Source organism: Thamnophis elegans, chromosome 6 (genome assembly GCF_009769535.1).
Source record: "Thamnophis elegans isolate rThaEle1 chromosome 6, rThaEle1.pri, whole genome shotgun sequence".
NCBI lineage: Eukaryota > Metazoa > Chordata > Lepidosauria > Squamata > Colubridae > Thamnophis > Thamnophis elegans.
Window position 1 is genome coordinate 15,521,007 of NC_045546.1, and position 22,696 is coordinate 15,543,702.

The following is a 22,696-nucleotide window of genomic DNA, read 5'->3' on the forward strand; positions in this document are numbered from 1 at the left end:
TTATCACCACAACTTAGCATGCTAGAGTAGCCTTCCTTTATTTTTGGATCAGATAAGTTTATTTTAAATGGCGAGGCCTTCACCCAATATGCCCTTGTAATATTCTAAGATAGAATTTGAGCTTGTATAACCACCACATTAAAAGCAATTTTATAAATGGAAGCCATGAAAGATTCAGAAATTACACCTTTTTGTGATGATTACTACACTATGATCTACTGTCCAAGTTTGGGCAGCTGCATGCTTTGCACGGGGCTTCCCTTGAAGACCAATCAGGGATTTCAAGTAATTAAGAATGCAGTAGCACACACAATTTTGGGAACCTCGGGTGTTGCCTTTGGCAGTTTTGCAAATGTTTTGGCCCTCTGCTTTTCAGAGTTTTAAAAATTATCAGCAGCCTATAAAAAGAATTTGGATATTAGTGCAGTGTGTCCAGTAGTAGTCAATGCTGGGATCCTACTGGTTTGGCCAAACTGGTAGTGGTTTGGCGGCCTGGGTCGCTGAAACCGGCAGTGACCCAGGCCTGCCACACTCCAAAACTGGTTCTCCGGGTGGTGCCACCATCTTGTTTTTTTGCTTCTGCGCATGCACAGAGCAATTTGTATCATACTGTGCATGCACCTGCAGCGCGCATCAAGCCTGTGTGCACCCACAAATGAACTAGCAGTAGTGACTGCCGTAACCCACCTTGGTAGTAGTGTAACATAAACATAGCAAAAATTGTACATCTTATCACATTCTGAACCAGTTGTAATCTTTGGGTGGTCTAATCTAAAATAAATGTATCTGATCAGAAAATGAAAGTCCCTCTAGATCTGTTATGATGTGCCATAGGAAGTGCAGGAAGTTATCACCCAGCCCTCTCCCAGAAAAATGAAATATCCTAGGAAATATTGAAAAGGCAGAATATTTCTCTGGATGTGAAAAGGAAGAAACATGTTTTAAAAGACAGAATAGCTCCCTGTAGCTTCCTGCCCATCCCCACTTTGTCCATGGGCCATTAAGAAGGCCACACTAGTCCACTTTACATAATAAAGAGTTCTCCCCTTCAGCTCCAGGGGGGTGGGATTAAGGCATAATAATATTGACCCTTTACCCAACTCGCCACATGGCATTTGAGAACTCAACCAAACCTGGATTCAAAACGCAGCCTAGAGAGTTGCCCCTGCATGGCCCCATGGGAGTCTGACAACCAATCAGAATACAAGATCAAGATCAAAGGCCAGAGGGGGATAAAACCAGGGACTCAGCATCTGAGTCCTTCCTTCTCTTCTTCTCCACCAACATTGAAGCATTTGATCACCTTTTCTGTTCAGGACTCAAGTCATGTGGTTCTGTCCACCAATAAACCATCTTTCCAAGCAGCCTCCATGTCTCCAGTGTCTTTTTTCCCACTTGGAGCCGAACCCAGAAGGATATTTCTTTCAACAGAAGAAAGAATAAATGTGAGGAACAAGAGAAACGGTCAGATAACAGAAGTCTAAGTCTGTGCCAGAACTGTAACCAGAGAAAGTGGTTCTCAGACACTTTCACATGAAGTATGGTTCACTTGAAGATAAAATAAGGGAAGGGGAAGTGCATTCAAATTTGGACAAGTCTGTTATTATTTTCTTATAATAAAATTAGAGTTAGCACGTGTGACTTGCACATGAAGGACTTCACAGTTCACCACAGAAATACATATATTCCCTTTTATTAAAATCTTAAACTTGTTTCTGAACATGAGTAGAAGGAACTGTTCTAGTGCTTGAAACCAAATAAAATATTCTCAAAACTTGAAAGAAATCTGAGTCATATTTCCCCCACACCTCCATGAGGTAAAGTTTTGCCGGGATTTTCCAGTATTCAAGGTCAAGTGAAAGAAATGCATTCACAATTAATAATAGTCTTGCTAACTGTTGCAATAATCTATGTTGATCAGAGTCAAAAGAGCCAGCTATATATTTTTTTAAACTTTATTTTTCATTAAAAATCCCAAACTGCCCAACAGTCAAAGCTTCTTGGGCTATTTACAATAAAACGGGAGAAGTTGAAGAGTCTGGGAATTTTTAGCTTTGCAAAAAGAAGTCTGTAGTGGGAGATGATAACACTTCTCCACTCCCTGAAAAGTTACCCGGTTAAGAAAGTAAAGGTAGTCCTCAACTTGCAACCATTCATTTACTGACCATTCAATGTTACAACATTATTGAAAAAAGTGACTGAAGGCCCTTTTTTTTCATACTTATGACCGTTGCAGCATCCCCTGGTCACATGATCAAAATTCAGGTGAATCTGGCAAACCACATTTATTTATTTATTTATTTATTCATGTTTTATTTGTTTACTTATATTACCTTCCATTTCCACCAAACAATGTGGTAACAATCAAAAATCCACATATTTGTTATGATATTCATCACAGTACTATTAATAATATAACAATATATCCATACAGTTACAATAATTCATAATATCCTCATCAACAAATTCTCTCCACATTATCATTCCCTCTTTTTTTTATATCTCCTCTTTTTTATTATCTAACCATTCACAAAATACATTCCATGTCAAGAAACACTGTTTCTTCTTTAACTTTAATAATAAGCGTTAGTCTATCCATTTCTGTGCAGTCCAATATTTTCTTAATGACACTCTCCTCTGACGGTATTTCATCACTTTTCCTTTGGACTGCAAATACAATCCTAGCTGCAGTTAATATATGTAATACCAGATACATAGTCTTTTCACTTATGATCATTTTCACACTTACAATTGTTGCAACATTCCCCATGGGCAGATGATTCCGACGCTTGGCCACTGACTCGTATTTATGACAGCGTCCAAGGTCATGTGATCGCCTTTTGTGACTTTCTGACAAGCAAAATCAACGGGGAAGCCAGATTCACTTAACAACCATGTTCCTAACTTAACAACGGCAGTGATTCACTTAACAACTATGGGAAGAAAGGTCATAAAATGGGACAAAACTCACTTAACGATTGTTTTGCTTAGTAATGGAAATTTGGGTCCCAATTGTGGTATTTGAGATGGGCAGCTATAGGAATTGAATAAATAAATAAACTATTTTAGTTATGCCAAATTGTAGATTACATTTGTAGCTTGCTCTGTGGGACTTTGGGTCATGAACGAATGATTGACTGACTGAATGAATGAAACATTTCTATTCCTTTTCTTTCCTTCTTTCCTAAAAATTATCCCTCCTCCAGTGTAGCTGAGGTTGTCTTTTCTTTTACAAAATGTTTCTCTGTTGCAATGCAAATTAAATGACAAGAAAAAAGCGACATCTAGTGTTGGGTTTAGAGGATTTTACCAGCTACCAGCTCTTTGCAATTCAGAATTTAGTAACTTCTTTAAAATAAATGTTTCTATATTATAACTAGGAAATCTACACATCACCAGATCATGCTACATCACTTAGTGAGGGAAAGTGTGGTCTTTAAGCAAGGAAAAAAGAAGAGTGACAAAGATGATTAGGGACTGGAAGCTAAAACAAATGAAGAATGGTTGCAGGATGTCTAGTTTAATGAAAAGAAGGACTAGGGGAGACATAATAGCAGTGTTCCAATATCTAAGGGGCTTCCACAAAAAAGAATAGACAAGAATTAATCAAGGAGAGAAACAACCTAGAAATAATGATGACTGAGAATCACCATAGACATCAACCTAGAAATAAGGAAAGATAATAGATGAGGAAATAATATAGATAAATAAATAAAATAATAGGTAATAAGAAATAAGGATAAATTTCCTGACAGTTATGACAATTAATCAGTGGAATGGCTTCCTTCCAGAAATTGTGGATGCTCCATCACTGGAGGTTTTTAAGAAGAGATTGGACAATGGTATAGGGCAGGGGTCTCCAATCTTGGCAACTTTAAGACTTATGAACTTCAATTCCCAGAATTCTTCAGCCAGCAAAGCTGCCTGAAGAATTCTAGGAGTTCAAGTCCACAAGTCTTACAGTTGTCAAGGTTGGAGACACCTGGTATAGGGTTTCTTGCTTCAGCAGGGGGGCTTGACTAGAATAGCAATAGCAATAGCAGTTAGACTTATATACCGCTTCATAGGGCTTTCAGCCCTCTCTAAGCAGTTTACAGAGTCAGCATATCGCCCCCACAGTCTGGGTCCTCATTTCACCCACCTTGGAAGGATGGAAGGCTGAGTCAACCTTGAGCCGGTGAGATTAGAACCGCTGAACTTCAGATAACATTCAGCTGAAGTGGCCTGCAGTACTGCACTCTAACCACTGCACCACCTCGGCTCTTCCAAGGTCCTTCCAACTCTGTTATTCTGTTACTACCTGTAAAATTCATCAGGTCTGCTTTAATTAATCTCATATGAATGGCCAGGGAGAGTAGAGAAAATGACCCAGTGGAACTAAGTATGTAAGAGGGCAGCATACTTTGGTTTTGTGCCATGCTGTTCTATAAAGACCATTTTCTTCATGGCCATCCCAAGAAGAACATTGACGCAATCAAAATCCTCTCAATTGTTTCATGAACACATTATTCAGCTAACTAGCTGGCTAGTTAGTTAGTAACAGAGTGAGCCGCCATTACTTGTCCCAGCTTCTGCCAACCTAGCAGTTCGAAAGTAAAAATGCTAGTAGAAAATCTTTGGTGGAAAGGTAAGAGCGTTCCGTGCACCTTTGGCGTTTAGTCATGCCAGCCACATGACCATGGAGACATCTTCGGATAGCACTGGCTCTTCGGCTTTGAAACAGAGATGAGCATCGCCCCCTAGAGTCGGGAACGACTAGCATGCATGTGCGGGGGAATCTTTACCTTTACCTAGCAGGCTTGAAACAATCAGAAGCCCATAAAGAAACTCTGTTCAAATTCATTTGAATTTTGTTATAATGTTCCACCATTCAACTTTCTGTTTAGTATTATTTTGTCTAGGAGAGATTAAAAAAAGGAGGGAGAGGAATAATCCAGGATGTTTCTACGGGCCTCTCCAATTGCAGCGAAAATTATCAGCCTATATAGATGCAACCCTGCCAGAAAACAAAAACCTTGTAAGCATGTCTCATTGGTAAGTTTAGTTTGTGCCATTATTTTGAAAGTAAAAAATGTGTTTGTGTAAAATAAATGAAATAGTTTCATTTTATATACAGTGGTGCCTTGGTACTTGACTGCTCCGAAAGTCATTGAATTTGGTGCTGAGTGCATTTTGATGCAAATGTGTTGTCCTGGCACTCATTGTTTATTTGACGCATTGCAATAGGAATAGGGGAACTGCCATGGAGAACGGAAAGGAAGTTGTCCATGGCAGGAAGGTTGCTGCAAAAGGGAGAGGGAGGCAGCCACAGAGGGTGGACAGGAAGTTGGCCATGCTGGGAAGGTTATTGACATAGGAAAAGATACAGGCAGAAAGCTCTTCCCGGACAAAACACGTGGTAAGTCAAGTGTCCAAAAGGTGCTTTTTCGGGAGGCAACTGGAGTTTCTTATTTTCTCTTGGAAGACATTTAACTTCTTATCCAAGAAGCTTCTTCAGCTCTGACAGGAGAGTGGGGAATGGAAGGATTTATATTCCTTGCAGACAGCTGGTAATCTGTATCCTTTTAGAGGGTTGCTGAAGCACTTGGAGGTTTATCTGTGTCCTCAGGATCACCTGAGTGGTGCTCCTGGATCCTGTAGTCTGCCATTTTTCTCTGGAAATCCATTCCTACTCCCACACCATTCATAGGGTGGTTCATCCCAAATTGTATAGATAAAAATCTGTAGAGATTCTCAGTTATCCAGGTCTTCAAAGAAAGAAACAAGAAAGCCCAGTTGCCTCCTGAAAAAGCACCCGTGGGACACCATGACCTGGTTGACTGAGAATATCTACAGATGCTAAATCAAGTGGTTTGTTTGGTATACGGATCATTTTTAGTACTCATCACGCCTCCAGAAAACAATTAATGAGGACAAGGTACCATTGTTTAATGAAAAAAAAACCATGGATGCAACATATATTCTACCAGTCTCATAATTTGGCTTTTCAAAGTGAGATAACTGTATCTTTCATAGTTCCAAGGATTTGTTGAACCAACAAAGCTACATAGCTTTTGTTACAAAACTCACTGGATTAGGTTTAAATGAAATTGATTCACTTGTGATTCAATGCGTTGTGGGAAACTGCCTGTTGCATTGACATATCGTGTTAATCAGGCCATCCCATTAAGGCACATTATAGTTTGTTGGGGGAGCATAGCTGAATATAGCAATTGTGTTTTATTAGTTTGCATTTAGGCTTCTGTGGTGGCTCAGTGGCTAAGACGCTGAGCTTGTGGATCAGAGAGGTTGGCAGTTCGGCAGTTCGAATGCCACATAATGGAGTGAGCTCCCATTACTTGTCCCAGCTTCTGCCAACCTAGCAGTTTCAAAGCATATAAAAATGCAAGTAGAAAAATAGAGACCACCTTGGTGGGAAGGTAATAGCATTCCATGAGCCTTCAGTGTTTAGTCATTCTGGCCACATGACCACGGAGATGTTTTTGGACAGTGCTGGCTTTTTGGCATTGAAACGGAGATGAGCACCGCCCCCTAGAGTCAGGAATGACTAGCACATGTGTGAAGGGAACCTTTACCTATACCTTATATGTCCACTGAATCTAAGGAAATGTAGACAGATAACTGAAGCCATCCTCTAATGTATCATCTGACTAAGAAAAGAATTTGGAGAACAATTCTAAAAGGCTGCTTGATGTTTGCCTTCACTTCCAATCCATATAATGGATTATCAATGCAAGATAATGTCCACATAGAATGACCAGAGAAGGATATAGTTGGACATCATTTGGACATCATGTTATCTTACACGACATCATATTTATTTTACATGGTCTTTTTACCTAGGCAACCTTGTTTTCTGTTTACAAAATCATCACCAAGTTTCCTCTTAATTTAAACCACACAAATGATGGGGAGGGGAAAAATGCACATTTTTAAGGTGTTGTATGTATTTATGCACTTTATTTGTGATTTTTTAAAAACGCACACACATACATAAAATAAGGGAGAAACAACTATAACTTCACATATTTTTAAATGCTAGGAATTTGTAGACAGTGTTACACTAAATACAAAATGAATGAACAGAATAACTAAAATAAAGGTGTCTTTCCTTGTAAAATGGGGAAATATGCTTTTCATATTTTTTTTTTTGCTAAAATGCTCTTGTTAAAAAAATAAGATTGACATTCTTCTAAGGAATCTAGGACTCTGGAGATGATCTTCAATTGTGCATTTTCCAGGGTCTCCTTTAAGATTTCTTTATGATCTTTAGGGAAAAAGAAACTATTGCTTGAGGTCTTAATTTATAATGAAATGTAGTGCACAGGCTCATAACACCCCTTTCCCCACTTACTTTCATCCTTAAGACTTGAGGCATGTTCCTGAAAAGTATTTCTTTCCCCAAGTCACAGCTAGTCCTCAACTTACATCATTTCATTTAGTGACTGTTCAAAGTTATAACCTCACTGAAAAAAAGTGTCTTATGGACATTTTCACACTTATAACCGTTGCAGCATCCCCATGTGATGAAAATTGGCAATTGATACATATTTATGATGGTTGCAGTGTCCTGGAGTCGTGCAATCTCCTTTTGTGACCTTCTGACAAGCAAAGTGAATGGAAAATCCAGATTCACTTAATAACCATATTACTAATTTAACAACTGCAGTGATTCACTTAATAACTATGGCAAGAAAGGGCGTTAAATGGGAGAAAACTCACTTAACAACTGTCACAGCAACAGAAATATTGGGGTCAATTATGGTCTAGAACAACCTGTTTTATCAATTTACTTTCAGGTTATCAAGCATCACCTGAGATACTCCTCCATAACTCCCCCTAGAAACTCAATTTAAATTAAAAACCATTTTGTAAAATAAATAAATAAAACTATTTAAATTCTCCTGCAAGTCCCTTGGACTGCAAGTTGATCAAACTGGTCAGTCCTAGAGGAGATCAACCCTGACTGCTCTTTAGAAGGCCAGATCCTGAAGATGAAACTCAAATACTTTGGCCAACTAATGAGAAGGAAGGACTCACTGGAGAAGAGCCTAATGCTGGGAAAAACTGAGGTCAAAAGAAGAAGTGGGTGACAGAGAATGAGGTGGCTGGATGGAGTCACTGAAGCAGTAGATGTGTGCTTAAATGGACTCCAGAGGATGGTAGAGGACAGGAAGGCCTGGAGAAACATCATCCATGGGATCACGATGGGACTCGGACACGACTTCTCAACTAACAACAACAGCATATTCTCAGTAGACTGCCAAACTTCATCATGCTTTGTCTTGTTTATCACTTGACTGATTCTTGATGTGAACAATTAACTTTATGAGATTCTGAAATTCAGAGATCTGCCCCATCATCTCTCTGCCCCAGTTTTAAATTTATTATTGAACAATTGCATGATGCTGCCTACTGCCAACTAGGATGCTTTTTTCCCCAAGAAGTTTCTTTTCTCCAGTCAGCCCTTGACAGAAAGATAGTCTTTTATTTATTCAACTATTAAATAGTGTTAATCCATACAAAAAGTTTATACATTACGAAAAGCTAAACCCTTTCAATTTAACACAGTTCCAGACTGATAGCTATATGTCCCATATATACAAATATAAAATCAGTGACAACGTTATCTCAGCTTGTTCACAGAATCAAGCTTTTAGGTTAAAAAATATATATCCACGTACAGTATTATTTTTCATGAATAGCAGATTATTCCACAGTTCAGAACCTGGCTTAATATGTTCAGCACCAAAAGATTGAGTTAGTTCTCAAGACACGGCTAACTCTTTCATCCCAGATGCTGAATTCAAACTGCAGTGGTCCGTTGAAGAAATATAAATAGTCTGTAAAAAGATGAAAATTAATTTTAAAAAATACCGCTTGGTATTGCTACCATATTGCTGCTGATACTGAATGCATTCCCCCCCAAAAAAACATAAGCGTTAGATTCTAAGTCTGCCATAGGTTTGTCATCACAGCACTAGTGCATTTTGTTGCTGATGTGATTGTTTGTTATGCTGTATCTCACTATTTTTAAAAAGTAATTAAACGGAAAGCTGTAGTCCAATGTTGTTCCTCCCTTGCTTTCAACAAGAGCAGAAGACAACAAACCAGGAATAACTTCTGACTATTTTCTTCCTGGCTCCTTTCTCAGTCTGTTATAAATCTCCAAATAAATAATAATACCAAGCTCTGCTTAATATTACACGGAAGGAAGAGCAAAGGGTGTTATCAAAATTTGAGGAGGGACCTAATGGTTTGATTAGGTCACTCCAAGGAGGAGGCTGAAACTACTTTACTTTAATCCCCTATAACATCTCAGTTAACCCTCCCCTAATTGGTTCACTGACAAATGCGCGCATGACAAAAGCGCGCTGACAAAACCGCGGTGAGAAAACCGCAATGTCGAAATTGCGCCCACATAGGTGCGCCAACAAAAGAGCACTGATAGAAGCGCGCCATCAACAAACAACGCAAAAAAACCGTAAGAACCCTAACCCTAACCCTTACCCTTACCATTACCTTAACCCTAATCACGCTTTTGTGGGTGCGGTTTTGTCGTGCGCCTTTGTGGGCACACTGTCGACGTCACGGTTTTATCGCCACGGTTTTGTTGGCGCGCTGTTGTTGGGCACACATTTGTCAGGTCACGCCCTAATTTGGTATCTTTCAAGTAGGTGGGATATGTTATGACAGTTCAGAACAAGGGTCAATGTCCAGGAAAACCCTACTTTATGATTTCGTAGAAACTAAGATGGAAACTCAGCCAACCTGTCCAGGGCTGATGGACCAGAAGAAAGAGGAGATACTTAAGAAGGCTGGAAGCCCTTCAAATAGCCCAATCAAAAAATCAAACACACATACCATTTTTCTGATAAACGGCATCTACTCGGCGACCAATTCCTGGGAAGTCATCTTGTATAATTCTAGGGTAGCCTTTGTCCATGATCTGATTCTGTTCATCAAAACTACATTGAAGAGGAAAACAAGTGAAAAGCTGTTACTACTGTTATCCGTGGTTTATTTACAGCATTCTATGTATTGCAGTTCTTTATCAAGGATTTCTTTGAAACACAGTTCACAACAGGGAAAGCATAATATTCCATATTGAAGTAATGGTTTGTCAATAACATAAATTCCTAGGAAAACAAAGCACTTGAATGGCATCCGAAAGATACTGTCAGGCCTAAAACCAAGAGTGACACATGGTTATTCTACCAAACTGATTTCTCTCCTGTAAACAGAATCCTGCCAAACTGAGGATTCTACTGTCTTCATGTACCATATACTCTGAGAACTATTAGGGAGGGTCTGTCTTGACCCTCTTTCTCATACACATAACATCCAAGCTATATTGCCTCTTACTCCACTGTTACATATCTCCTCCTATTGGCCGCCCACTTGCTCAATACATTTCATCACTGTTACCAGCAGCAGTGCATCACTGCATGTTAGAACTAATTTTAAAAAAGTGTATTTCCTATGTCAGGAGACACAAATACTCACACATATATTTTTTTAATTAGTCTTATAAAGTGGGAGATGTTATAGAATAAATGCTAATTGTTTTATACTCTGCAACAGAAAAGACAGAGTAAGGTTAAACAGCAACAGATCAGCAAAATTATACTGAAGGCTTAAAATTCAGGGAATGTATTTTTTTCATGAGAATTTTCCATGACATTTACTTTAATGTTTTTTCCAGAGCAACCTTGCCTGGAACTATTTCTCCATCCGGAAAAAAACTGAAATGATGAGTTGGAGCAAGACATCGTCATATATAAAAGAGACGTCCTGAAGCATTTTCTAGGACTTTGTTTATTTTGAGGTCTCACCAGCCATACAAACAGACAAATACCTGCCACATAACACACCAGACTTAGTGATTGTTGTTAAGAAAGGCAAAGAAGTCTGGATAGTGAATGTTGCAGTACCTAGAGATAGCAGATTAGAAGAGAAAGAACTGGAGAAAAATCGCAAAATACAAAGATGTGAAAATAGTAGAACAACAATGGCAAAAGAAAGCAAGGATAGTATTAATAGTGCAACCACTTGAATGCCATTAAAGGTAAAGGTAAAGGTTCCCCTTGCCCATATGTGCTAGTCCAACTCTAGGGGGCGGTGCTCATGTCCGTCTCAAAGCTGAAGAGTCAGGGCTGTCCGTGGTCATGTGGCCAGCATGACTAAATGCCAAAGGCATACGGAACACTGTTACCTTCCCGCCAAAGGTGGTTCCTATTTTTCTACTTGCATTTTTACATGCTTTCTAACTGCTAGGTTGGCAGAAGCTGGGACAAGTAACGGGAGCTCACTCCATTATGCAGTGCTAGGGATTCAAACTGTCAAACTGCTGACCTTTCTGATTGACAAGTTCTGCGTCTTACCCACTGAGCCACCGTGTCCCTTGTTAGATGTGACAAAATCACCATCAGTTAATTGCAAAAGGCAGTATTACTTGGAACAACTTACATCCTGTGATGATATCTCTAACACCATAACTATCGAACATCATCTACCTATACCAAGTTCTTGGGACAGGCTTGATTGGTGGACAAAAATGCCAATCTGTTAATTATAATCTTTTCTTGGCCTACATCAACTTAATCATAATGATGATTCCCATTGTTTCCCTGGATTTGTTCTAAGGACAACTATAAATCTGAATAATTGAATGTCCCGTTAATTAAAAGTGTTTTAGTATGCCATGAAATTTATGAACCAAAACAGGTGAAAAGGTGAGAATGAATAAATAATCTGATTACAATCTCACAGGAAATGGAAGCACTTGTATAGGGCACACAAATGATCAGATACCTGCTTGAAAGGGAAAAAATTAGAAAATCCAGGATTGATAAAATAAAAATATAAAGTAAAAAGAAGAAAATGGCAAACCATTCCTGTATTGTCATGAAAATTGCATGGACATAATCAAGAAGTCACCCTGAATCAAATTTTATTCAAGGGCATGTTTATCTTTGCCTCTCAACAAAAGTTGGTGAGAAAAATGTTCGACTTACCTCCAGTATTTTTCTCCTGTAAAAAAGAGAGTTTTCCCAGTCTCACTGATATGGACCGCTGCGTCGATTGTCTTTATGGATTTTGGCAAACCCAATTCATAAATTTTTTTAGGGTAGCCCTCTATTATATCATAACCGTTCAAAGCCCAAACTTTTCTGCCTGTAAAAAAAGTAGGACTTTTTTAGACTGCAGTCCTATAATTTCTGGAAATGCATCCAAGAGAACACTGGAACTTTCACATCTCCCCATTCAAGACAAGGAAGTCTGAACCTGAACTTTATTTAACACATTAGCCGATAACCCGGCGTTGCCCGGGTATTTATGTATAGGGGGAAAATATCCAGACCAAACATAATTTCTAATGTTGGATTTTCCCTCTTACCAGAGGGAGCCCCCTTGTGGAGTACTGGGAAGCCATTACCATGGCAACTCCACTGTGCTGCACAGTTGAAGCCATTTTACGGCAGTACAGAAGAAGCCATTTTAAGGCACAACAGGCTGTATCTTAACAGAACACACACACCAAGGGGTTTTAGGGGTGTCTTACTTCCACTGTATTTGTTTCCAGAGAGCAAGTCACCTATGTACCAAATTTATGAAATTGCTCAAGGCGTTTCAGAGTTACGCTGGAACATACACACCCACAGCCATTTTTATATAGAGAGATATTGGTATTTAAAGGATGTTACATTTTGTTTTAATTTAATTAACTTTAGAATGATATGATTATACCGTATTTGTCACTGCAGATTCACAATATTTTTTAAAAGTTTTATTACCGTTCTGAAATTGGAATATCAATTTTGGTGGAATGGAGGACATAAATTAAACTTTTTTTTTGAAAAAAAAATCTTCTTTATCAATTTACCCCGAAAAAGCAGCACACGATCCTTGTCAGAGTGTTCATACGCCGCATCAATTTTGGTTGGAATGTCTGGCCAAAATGATCTAATCTGCACCAAATCTGCTTCAACCATTTGAGGATGTAGACGCCAAAAAAACCTAATTGGAAGAGGAACGTTTTGTTATACGATACCAACATTTTATTGAACGTACTAACTGGTTCTAGAACTTGATTCTCTGGAGTTGAGACAATATGGTGTACCTACCAATCAATACAACAACCATTAAACTGCACAACTGAATTAAGGGAATTGAACTCTTTCACAAGGGCTTAAAAACACTTTGCTTTTAATGTAACTGCTAATATTTATTGTTGTTCTTTTTATAATAACCATCATGAAGTCTCACTAGCTGACAATGTAAAAAAGAAATAAAAACTTGAATACAAGTATCCAAATTATAAAGCATATTTATTATCATGCATATGTTCAATAGCACCAATACTATACCAATTTTCTTATTCTAGGAATCAAAGTTAAATACAGCTAATCAGAGATAACAAAGGCCATATATTTTCAGAGTTGCTAAGGGTTTTCTCCTTTGTGGAACTAAAGTTTGAAATATTAAATCAAGCTGAGGAATGCATACATTCAGCTGGGATTCGGGAGTCAGAGAATAGACGGGGGCAGGGCCAGTCAGAGGCAGTATTCATCAGTTCTCCAAACTACCATATTTTTCAGAGTATCAGACGCACCTTTTTCCCTCAAAAAAGAGGGGGGAAATGTAGGTGTGTCTTATACACTGAATACAGAATTTTTGGCCTACCAAAACCCCGACCCCTAGGCAGCCCCCCAGCCCCCAGAAACACTCTACAAGCCTCTCAAAGCTCTGCATACCCCCCCCTTTTTTTAAAAAATGCCCCCTTTTTTGCAAAAAATTGTCCTTTTTTGCTCATTTTTGCCCCCTCCCACCTCTAGGAGTACTCTACAAGCCTCCCAAAGCTCTCCATGCCCCCCCTTTTTGCAAAAAATGAGACGTGCAGATGGTTTGGGAGGCCTGCAGAGTACAAAATTTACCTCTTCAAAATCATGTTGGGTCTTATACTTTGGTGTGTCTTATAGTCTGAAAAATACGGTACTCAAAATTTCTGCTACCAGTTCTCCAGAACTGGTCAGCACCTGCTGAATACCACCTCTGATGTACATACGGATCTCAAGATCTGCAGGCTCTGTCAGAGCAATTTAATCCTATATAGTAAGCATTGCCTCCCTTAATCCGTAAAATACCTCATAAAGTCATAAATGGCAGCGAAATCCTTCATAGTTCATTTATGATTTACCTGTCTTTGAAGATCATCATTTCTCCTCGAAATTCTGTGATAGCATCAAGTGTTAGATTTTCACTGCATTTCTCAGGGGTTTTTGGATGATCAGGATGGGGATCGTGACCTCCTGAACCTGGGCCAATACATTGTTCATTAATTAAATACAGATTACATATTGTGATCCTATTAGTCCATCATCATTGGTGGAATGCATGACATTTTTGCATTTCCCCCTATCTCTTCTCATTTACATTGATGAAAACAACATACAAATTTTGTGCTGCTTCCAGTTTTCCCATACTTTCATTAAATCTCTAACCAGAAAATGTTCTCATTGGTGTGAAGTTTTTTTTTCCTTTTTAAAAAAGATGGGATGTGGACATTTAGGAAACTTTCGAAGTTATGGAAAGATGAGTAATGACAAGACCAGCAGTTTGGTACTGCTTCAAAAGAAAGCCAAGTCAATCACATCACCAAGAGAAATTCAAATAAACGCTCAAGCCAGAGATGGTATTCAGCAGGTTCTGACTGGTTCTGGAGAACCGGTAGCGGAAATTTTGAGTAGTTAGGAGAACCGTTAAATACCACCTCTGACTGGTCCTACCCCCATCTATTCTCTAACTCCCGAGTCCCAGCTGATTGGGAGGAAATGGGGATTTTGCAGTAACCTTCCCCCAGAGTGGGGAGGAAATGGAGATTTTACAATATCCTTCCCCTGCCACACCCACCAAACCACGCCACGCCCACCAAGCCATGCCCACCAAGCCACGCCCACAGAAGCAGTAGTAAAAAAAATTGAACCCCACCACTGGTTCAAGCATTCTAAGAGAGAAAAGCAGATACCTTTTTTGCAGAAGAAAAAAAAAACATAAGAAATTGCAAGGCAGGTTTTGGCACAGTGTTTCAATAAGCAGTAGAAACCTCAAAAGACCGGCTTACCATAAAGAGTCTGGATCCCTTGAACATCATCATCTGGCAATACGAAGCCAGTGTTCCCTGTGTATGTGTAGATTGGATACATCAGAGCGCCTGGATCTCTGGAATGCTCGAGTCCGAGAGCATGACCAAATTCGTGGGCAGCCACAAGAAACAAATTATATCCTAGGAAACAGTATGCCTTTGGGTCAAGAAAGCAACCAAGCCAATTTTGTCAGGTTAAAAACCTGGTTTAGAATAGAATAGAATAACAGAGTTGGAAGGGACCTTGAAGGTTTTCTAGTCCAACACCCTTCCTAGGCAGGAAAGCCTACACCACTTCAGGCAAATGGTTATCCAACATCTTCTTAAAAACCTCTAGTGTTGGAACATTTACAACTTCTGGAGGCAAGCTGTTCCACTGATTAATTGTTCTGTCAGGAAATTTCTCCTTAGTTCTAAGTTGCTTCTCTCCTTGATTAGTTCCCACCCATTGCTTCTACCCTTAAGTGCTTTGGAGAATAGTTTGACTTCGTCTTCTTTGTGGCAACCCCTGAGATATTGGAACACTGCTATCATGTCTCCCCAAGTCCTTCTTTTCATTAAACTAGACATGCCCAGTTCCTGCAACCGTTCTTCATATGTTTTAGTCTCCAGTCCCCTAATCCTCTTTGTTGCTCTTCTCTGCACTCTTTCTAGAGTCCCCACATCTTTTCTACATCGTTTCTTCCTTTTGTTTCTTTTGGTAGCATTCAAAATAACAGCAACAATCATTTAAGTGTTGGTTTAATTAGTGTTACAGGCTCCTCCAATAATTTCACTTTCCATGAACTGAAATTGTATCTGTTAGCTACATTACCCACCAACATAGATAGGAAAGTTAGGAGTTAGGCTACCTGTTTGCATTTGAAGGCAAACTTTCTTCTTTCTACTAAGGTTTTCAGCCTCCAGGGACTTTTGGGGTCATGAAGGTGGCTGCTGTTATGTCACTAGAAATATGTTCTGATTATTCTCCCCTCCCATTTTTGGAGAAGCTAATAGAGGTAGTCCTCAACATATTTTTTTAGTGTCCATTCAAAGTCACAATGACATAGGAAAAAATGACCATTGTCACATAAGTTAACACTTGTGACCATTGCAGCATCCTCTTGGTCACATGAAATCCAGTTGCTTGGCAACTGACTCACATTTATGACAGCTGCAGTGTCCCAGAGTCATGTGGTCACTTTTTGTGACCTTCTGACAAGCAAAGTCAAGACCGATTCACTTAGCAACTGTGTTACTAAGTTAACAACTGCAGGGATTCACTTAAGAAATGTAGCAAGGCAGGTCATAAAATGGGACAAAACTCGCTTAACAAATGTTTCACTTAGCAACAGAAATTTTGGGCTCATTGGTGGTCCTAAGTTGAGGACTACCTGTAGATTTTTTTCCCCTGGTGCCTTTGAGTCAGTGTTGATTTTTGACAGCTTCCTAAACAGGTCCCTGTACCAGTGATGGTTAACCTTTTTTGGCTCGGGTGCCAAAAGTGTGTAGCTGCGTGCATGCCTACACCCATAATTCAATTCCCCCTCCCCTGTATGCCCCCCGTGCATGTGCACATGGTCCCCTTGCTGCCCCACCCCTTGTGCATGCACGCATGACCCCCCCCTCCTAAAGCTGGGGAGGGTGAAAATTGTCTCCCTCTCCCCCCACCTTAGAGGACCCCAGAAGTCAGAAACAGCCAATTTCCAAACTTCCGGTAGGCCCAGTAGGCCCGTTTTTGCCCTCCCCAGACTTCAGAGGCTTTCCTGAAGCCTGGGGAGGGCAAAATGGCCTCCCCTAGGCCGCCAAGAGGCCCTTCGAAGGCTGAAAATCAGCTGGCCTGTGCGTGCATCCATGCTGCAGCTGACTGAGGGCAACAGCTCGCGTGTCCTCAGAGATGGCTCCACATGCCACCTGTGGCACAGATGCCATAGGTTCGCCATCACGGCCTTATACCATTCCAGACAAATAGCTGTCCTCTTCTTAAACGCCTCCACAGTTTTCTTGGCATCAGAATAAAAGTGGCTTTCAGGAACTTTTTCCAACAGCTGTGGAATTCTTTTCTGAACTTCATCCAAGCATTGACTCTGCTTAGCTTCCAAGGCTAGATAAATGCTGCTAAAACCTGAAGCTATGCACGTTTATCTGGCCTGAATTCAGCGGAATATACTTTCACCTTTGTGCCAGTAGGAAGTGAATTGATGCCATTGGTATTGATAAGTTAGTACTAATCAAGACAAACACCTCTGCTAGCATTGACTTGGAAATTATGAAGCTGAACAAGGATGGCTCATATTCATGTATTCCTCCCAAAAGTAAAGTCTGCTTATGAAAAAAGTCACTGGTTAAACATTGGCATCAAATACTGTTCAGAACCAAATAAAACAAAGGGCCTGGAAATGCTTTTTAAAACCCATTTTAATTACCTTTGGAATCTGTTGACCAAAATTCATCCTCATCAAAATGAGCATCTCCTCCATAACCTGGTCCAGGAGGGAAAGCATGAGCCAGGAGACCAGAAGGTCCATCAAAAGGATAGAAATCACCATGTTCTATAAACATATGGAGCAGTAATAAATACCATTAGTATTTTAATTGACAATCAAATCAAACGGTAACCCTTCTATTAACATATAAAAACAGAAAAGTAAAGAACAGAAGAGCCCTGAAGCTGGACTAGGCCAGCTACAAATGAAGTCCACCACTTCATGTTGCCAATCCAATCTATACAAAAAGTTCTTAAATACAGACAGGACAATGCTAGTCCTCTCCCACCATTGTTTTCCAGGATTTTGGATAAATTGCTTGTGATTCCAGCATTATCAAGCACCCATGAAAACTAGTAGTAATCATGCCCTCCATGGCTTCACCAAGTAGTAATAATGTCCACCAGCATTACCAAGCACCCATGAAAACTAGTACTAATCATGTCCTCTGTGACCTCACCAAGTAGTAATAATGTCCACCAGCATTACCAAACACCCATCAAAACTCGTACTAATCATGTCCTCTGTGGCTTCATGAAGAAGTAATCATGTCCTCTAGCATTACCAAACACCCATCAAAACTAGTACTAATCATGTCCTCTGTGGCTTCACCAAGTAGTAATAATGTCCACCAGCATTACCAAACACCCATCAAAACTAGTACTAATCATGTCCTCTGTGGCTTCACCAAGTAGTAATAATGTCCACCAGCATTACCAAACACCCATCAAAACTAGTAATAATCATGTCCTCTGTGGCTTCACCAAGAAGTAATCATGTCCTCCAGCATTACCAAACACTCATCAAAACTAGTAATAATCATGTCCTCCATGGCTTTATCAAGTAGTAATCGTGTCCTCCAGCATTACCAAACACCCATCAAAACTATAGTATCATGTCCTCCATGGCTTTACCAAGGCTTTATCAAGAAAACACCAATGGCAGCCATTTCCTCACTATTTTTAATAGAGTTGGAGGGGAACCTGTAGGTCATCTAATCCAACCCCCACCACAAAGAAGGAGACTCTACACCATTTCTGACAGATGGTACTCCAGTCTATTTACCTCTTCGTCCAAAGGAGATCATGATATCTGCTACGCCAGTACGAATTCTGGTGAAGTTGAGTGGCGTCACATCAGACCAGACTTTGAATGCCTTTCTGAAGGCTCGCTCCACTTCAGACTTTTTCAGATCCGGGGTGTAATTTAAAATCCTACCAAAATCAAAGAAATTATTTTTTTAAAGACTCAGAAAAAATTGCAAAACACTCAATAACAGTAATGCGATATTCTTTCTTATGCTTTTGACTTTGAAAACAGAAGCAGTTTTCCTATTTACAGAAAGAAGTAGGTTTCTAGCCACCAAAAATGTGTGTGTGTGTGTGTGTGTGTGTGTGTGTGTGTGAGAGAGAGAGAGAGAGAGAGAGAGAGAGAGAGAGAGAGAGAATGAATAAATTTGCCTTATTTTTAGAAGTGGCTGTAAAAGATACATTTCATACATATTGGAAATAATTTAGGTTGTTTGGGTATGTGAGACTTGTGGTTTGTTTATTGGAAGCTGCTTTAACATATTTAAAGCTGTTTAAACACTGGTCGACACTGTTAAAGCAGCTTCATAGCATTCATCTTAATGTTGCATATGAGATACATAACATTCATCTTAAATAACCCGTGTATGAAATTATCATAAATAAAAGCAGACAATCCATCTGAGGATATGGAAGATATTCAAAATCACATTGTTGTTTCTATTAAAAAACATCCTATCCCTTTGCCTCATTCCCTCACCCATCATGACCATCAAATCTCCTTCAAATTTTAGTCCAGTCTTTTGATTCCCCCCACCCCACCCCACCTTAATAGCATAGGTGATGGATGTCACTAGCATGGGTAATCCATCAGCACAAATTGTTTGGATCTGGATTTAGGTAGTAGGAAACCTGGGTCATACTATCATATGTGGTGGACATGCGTAGAAGTAAAAAAATATTGGACAAGTGGTTGGAAAAGAGTACAAAGCAGCACATTGACTTAAAACCAGAAATATTTTTGTTGGAGATTTTGCCCAAAACCTATAGTAAAGGGAATGCATATTCAATTATACATGTATTAACTGTGGCTAGAATTGTACTTGCACAAAACTGGAAGAGTGAAGAGATTCCTACCAAGGAGAATGTGATTAGGAAAATATTAGAATGTGCAGAAATGAATAGATTAATGTTGGCTCTACAGGAGAAAGAACAAAGTGAATGCTATGTGACATGGCAGCTATTTTATGGATGGTTGGAGAACAAAAACAGAAGCTAGAAATAACTGGAGATTAGTGAAATATAGAAAATATGTTAAGACAAAGAAGTAAACAATATGTTGCTTTTTACTAATATGTCTGATAAGACTATTGTGTTTAATATTACTATTATATTCTTATTAGGAGATATGTTAAGAGGAAGAAATGAATAGGTTTATTATGATTATTATGATTATTATGATTATTATTATTATTGCAAGATTAGAGAATCAAGAATGTAATTGATATGTAAATTTTGATTGTTATTGCAGATATAGTTGTACCCAGATGACACACTGTTTAATGGAAGATGAAATGTTTCAATTAAAATATTCATCCATCCATCCATCCATCCCCCGGCAACCCAGACTAAGCCAAGCACAAACCCCCCAACCAATCAGAACACACCTTCACCCAATCAGAACACAGCCAAGCTCCCACCCAATCAGCTCCCACCCCCACTGGCAATTAAAAGGAAGAAACAGCTGTGATCTCACATTGCTCCTAGAAGCTCAAAGCTGAGCAAACCAGCCTGAAGATGACGAATGAGACTTCGTCGAAACATCGCCAAGACACTTCCAAATTTACGTGGGAGAAAACCTGAATAACCAAAGACACAAACACACACACACACACACACATACATACATATTGTATATGTATGTATGTATGCATGCATGCACACACACACACACACACACACACACACGTGTTTGGATCTGGAGCTAAAGACAAGCTGCTTCTCACCTGTATGTCAAATTAGTGTGGGACCACTTTAGATTTCGAGGGAAAAAATTGTACTCTCCCACATCAGGAACTCCACATCGGGGCTGCTTCATTAACTCATAGGTTTCTTCATTCAGTTTTCCGGTGACTTCTAGACCCAAAAACGATTGCATTTCTCGAAGTTTGGTGGAAAATTTGTCCCCTGACTTTAAGATGCCGGCGGGACTTGACCAGAGATTATAATGAGTTTTTAAATAGCGCTGGAGAGAAGAAAGAAGAGGGGGAAAGAGTTTTTCAATAAGGTACTTTAATACTGATGGCAATAGTAACATGAAAGAAAATCACTAGCAGAGTTAGAAATAGAAGTAATAAGATTCCATATACAGATTCACCAAAACAAAAATGCAGGTCTTTTATATTGTAGCTTACCATTAATATGTTAGCAGAATAATAACAGTTCAACCCCTGTTCAAGCAAGAAACCCCATATCATTTCAGGCAAAAGTTGTCCAATCTGCTAAAAACCTCCCATGTTAAAGCACCCACAACTTCTGGATGCAAGTTGTTCCACTGTTGAATAGAATAGAATGGAATGTGATGGGATGGGATGGGATGGGATGGGATGGGATGGAATGGAATAGAATAGAATAGAATAGAATTCTTTATTGGCCAAGTGTGATTGGACACACAAGAAATTTGTCTTGGGTGCATATGCTCTCAATGTACATAAAGAAAAATAAAATAAAATACATTCATCAAGAATCGTAAGATACAACACTTAGTGATAGTCATAGGTTCTAATTCTCAGGAAATTTCTCCTGAATTCTAGATTGCTTCTCTCCTTGATTAGTTTCCATTCATAGTGATAGTGATAGCGATAGAGAAGAAGATATGGATAGAGAAGAAAGCAACATGGAGAAGAAAAACAGATGCAGGAATGTGACGTTTAATGAATCCATCACTTTACCTCTGCAAACTGCAGCTCCTGTTTTGTGAACTCGTCGCTATCATCCTCATCGGAAATCTGCAACCTGAAACACCAGGACATGCCCAGCAACAGAAAAAACCCCACTGCAGAATTGGGATGCATCTTACAGGTTCAGTAGATGCTAAAGGCTGGAACTCTGATGGTTTCAGCAAAATAACCTGTGCCTTTTATAGAGCTTCTCTGATGATTCATCGGCTTTCACTGCGAAATACCAACTTCCGAATGCTAGAGAGTAAACATTCTTTCTCTGCTCTCCTCCCCTCTTTCCCCTCAAAAGGCTTGGCTTGGCTTGGCTTGGGGGGGGGGGGAATCTTCTGTTGTCCCACGGATGGCTTCAGAATTGTGGCTTTCAATAAGCATGGACTCAGCATATTTCCAGGTGTTGTGGAAAAAAGTTGAGGTTTTCATTTCTCATGACTTTGCAATAATGCCATGGACCTTTTATTGTCCTTTGTGGAGGGGTGAGGGGGAAGAGAAATTCTTCTGTTCTGACAAAATAGGCCTGAAAAGTAGTGTGTCGTTTGAATATTGTACTGAAAAACAGAAAAAAACTGGGTTCGAAGGGATCTGAGAGGACTTCTAGTCCAACTCCCCCCCTCCCCCAAGCAGGAAATAATCCTTAAATCAATGGCCTGCAAATAGATATGCATCGATTTGGGCCATGCGGTATGAATTGCAATAGCAATAGCACTTAGTCTTATATACCGCTTCCTAGTGCTTTTACAGCCCTCTCTAAGCAGTTTGCAGAGTCAGCCTATTGCCCCCCAACAATCTGGGTCCTCATTTTACCCACCTCGGAAGGATGGAAGACTGAGTCCACCTTGAGCCGGTGAGATTTGAACTGCCAAATTGCAGACAGCTAGTAGTCAGCTGAAGTAGCCTGCAATACTGCACTCTAACCACTGCGCCACCTTGACTCTTTATAGGTGATGGAGGCCAAAATGAATAGATGGTGGACTAGGAAAAATAATGGCTGCCAAAAAAAGGCCAATGCAATCCTAAACTGCATTAACAGAGGGATGTAATCAAGATCAAGGGAGGTACTAGTACCACTCATAAAGCCTTAGTAACACTACACCTAGAATA

General features: G+C 39.6%; 1 protein-coding gene across 1 annotated transcript; it reads right to left on the reverse strand.

The window, feature by feature from the left end:
- Positions 1-8,346: 8,346 nt before the first annotated feature.
- LOC116509852 (collagenase 3-like) lies at positions 8,347-21,712 on the reverse strand. Its single transcript, XM_032219133.1, has 10 exons — positions 21,590-21,712; positions 20,645-20,883; positions 18,676-18,824; positions 17,551-17,676; positions 15,125-15,286; positions 14,201-14,318; positions 12,887-13,020; positions 12,018-12,177; positions 9,865-9,968; positions 8,347-8,843 (listed from the first exon to the last, which is right to left on the reverse strand). The coding sequence occupies exons 1-10, from the start codon at positions 21,710-21,712 to the stop codon at positions 8,743-8,745; spliced, it is 1,416 nt and encodes a 471-aa protein (XP_032075024.1). The 3' UTR covers positions 8,347-8,742.
- Between the last annotated feature and the right edge of the window lie 984 nt (positions 21,713-22,696).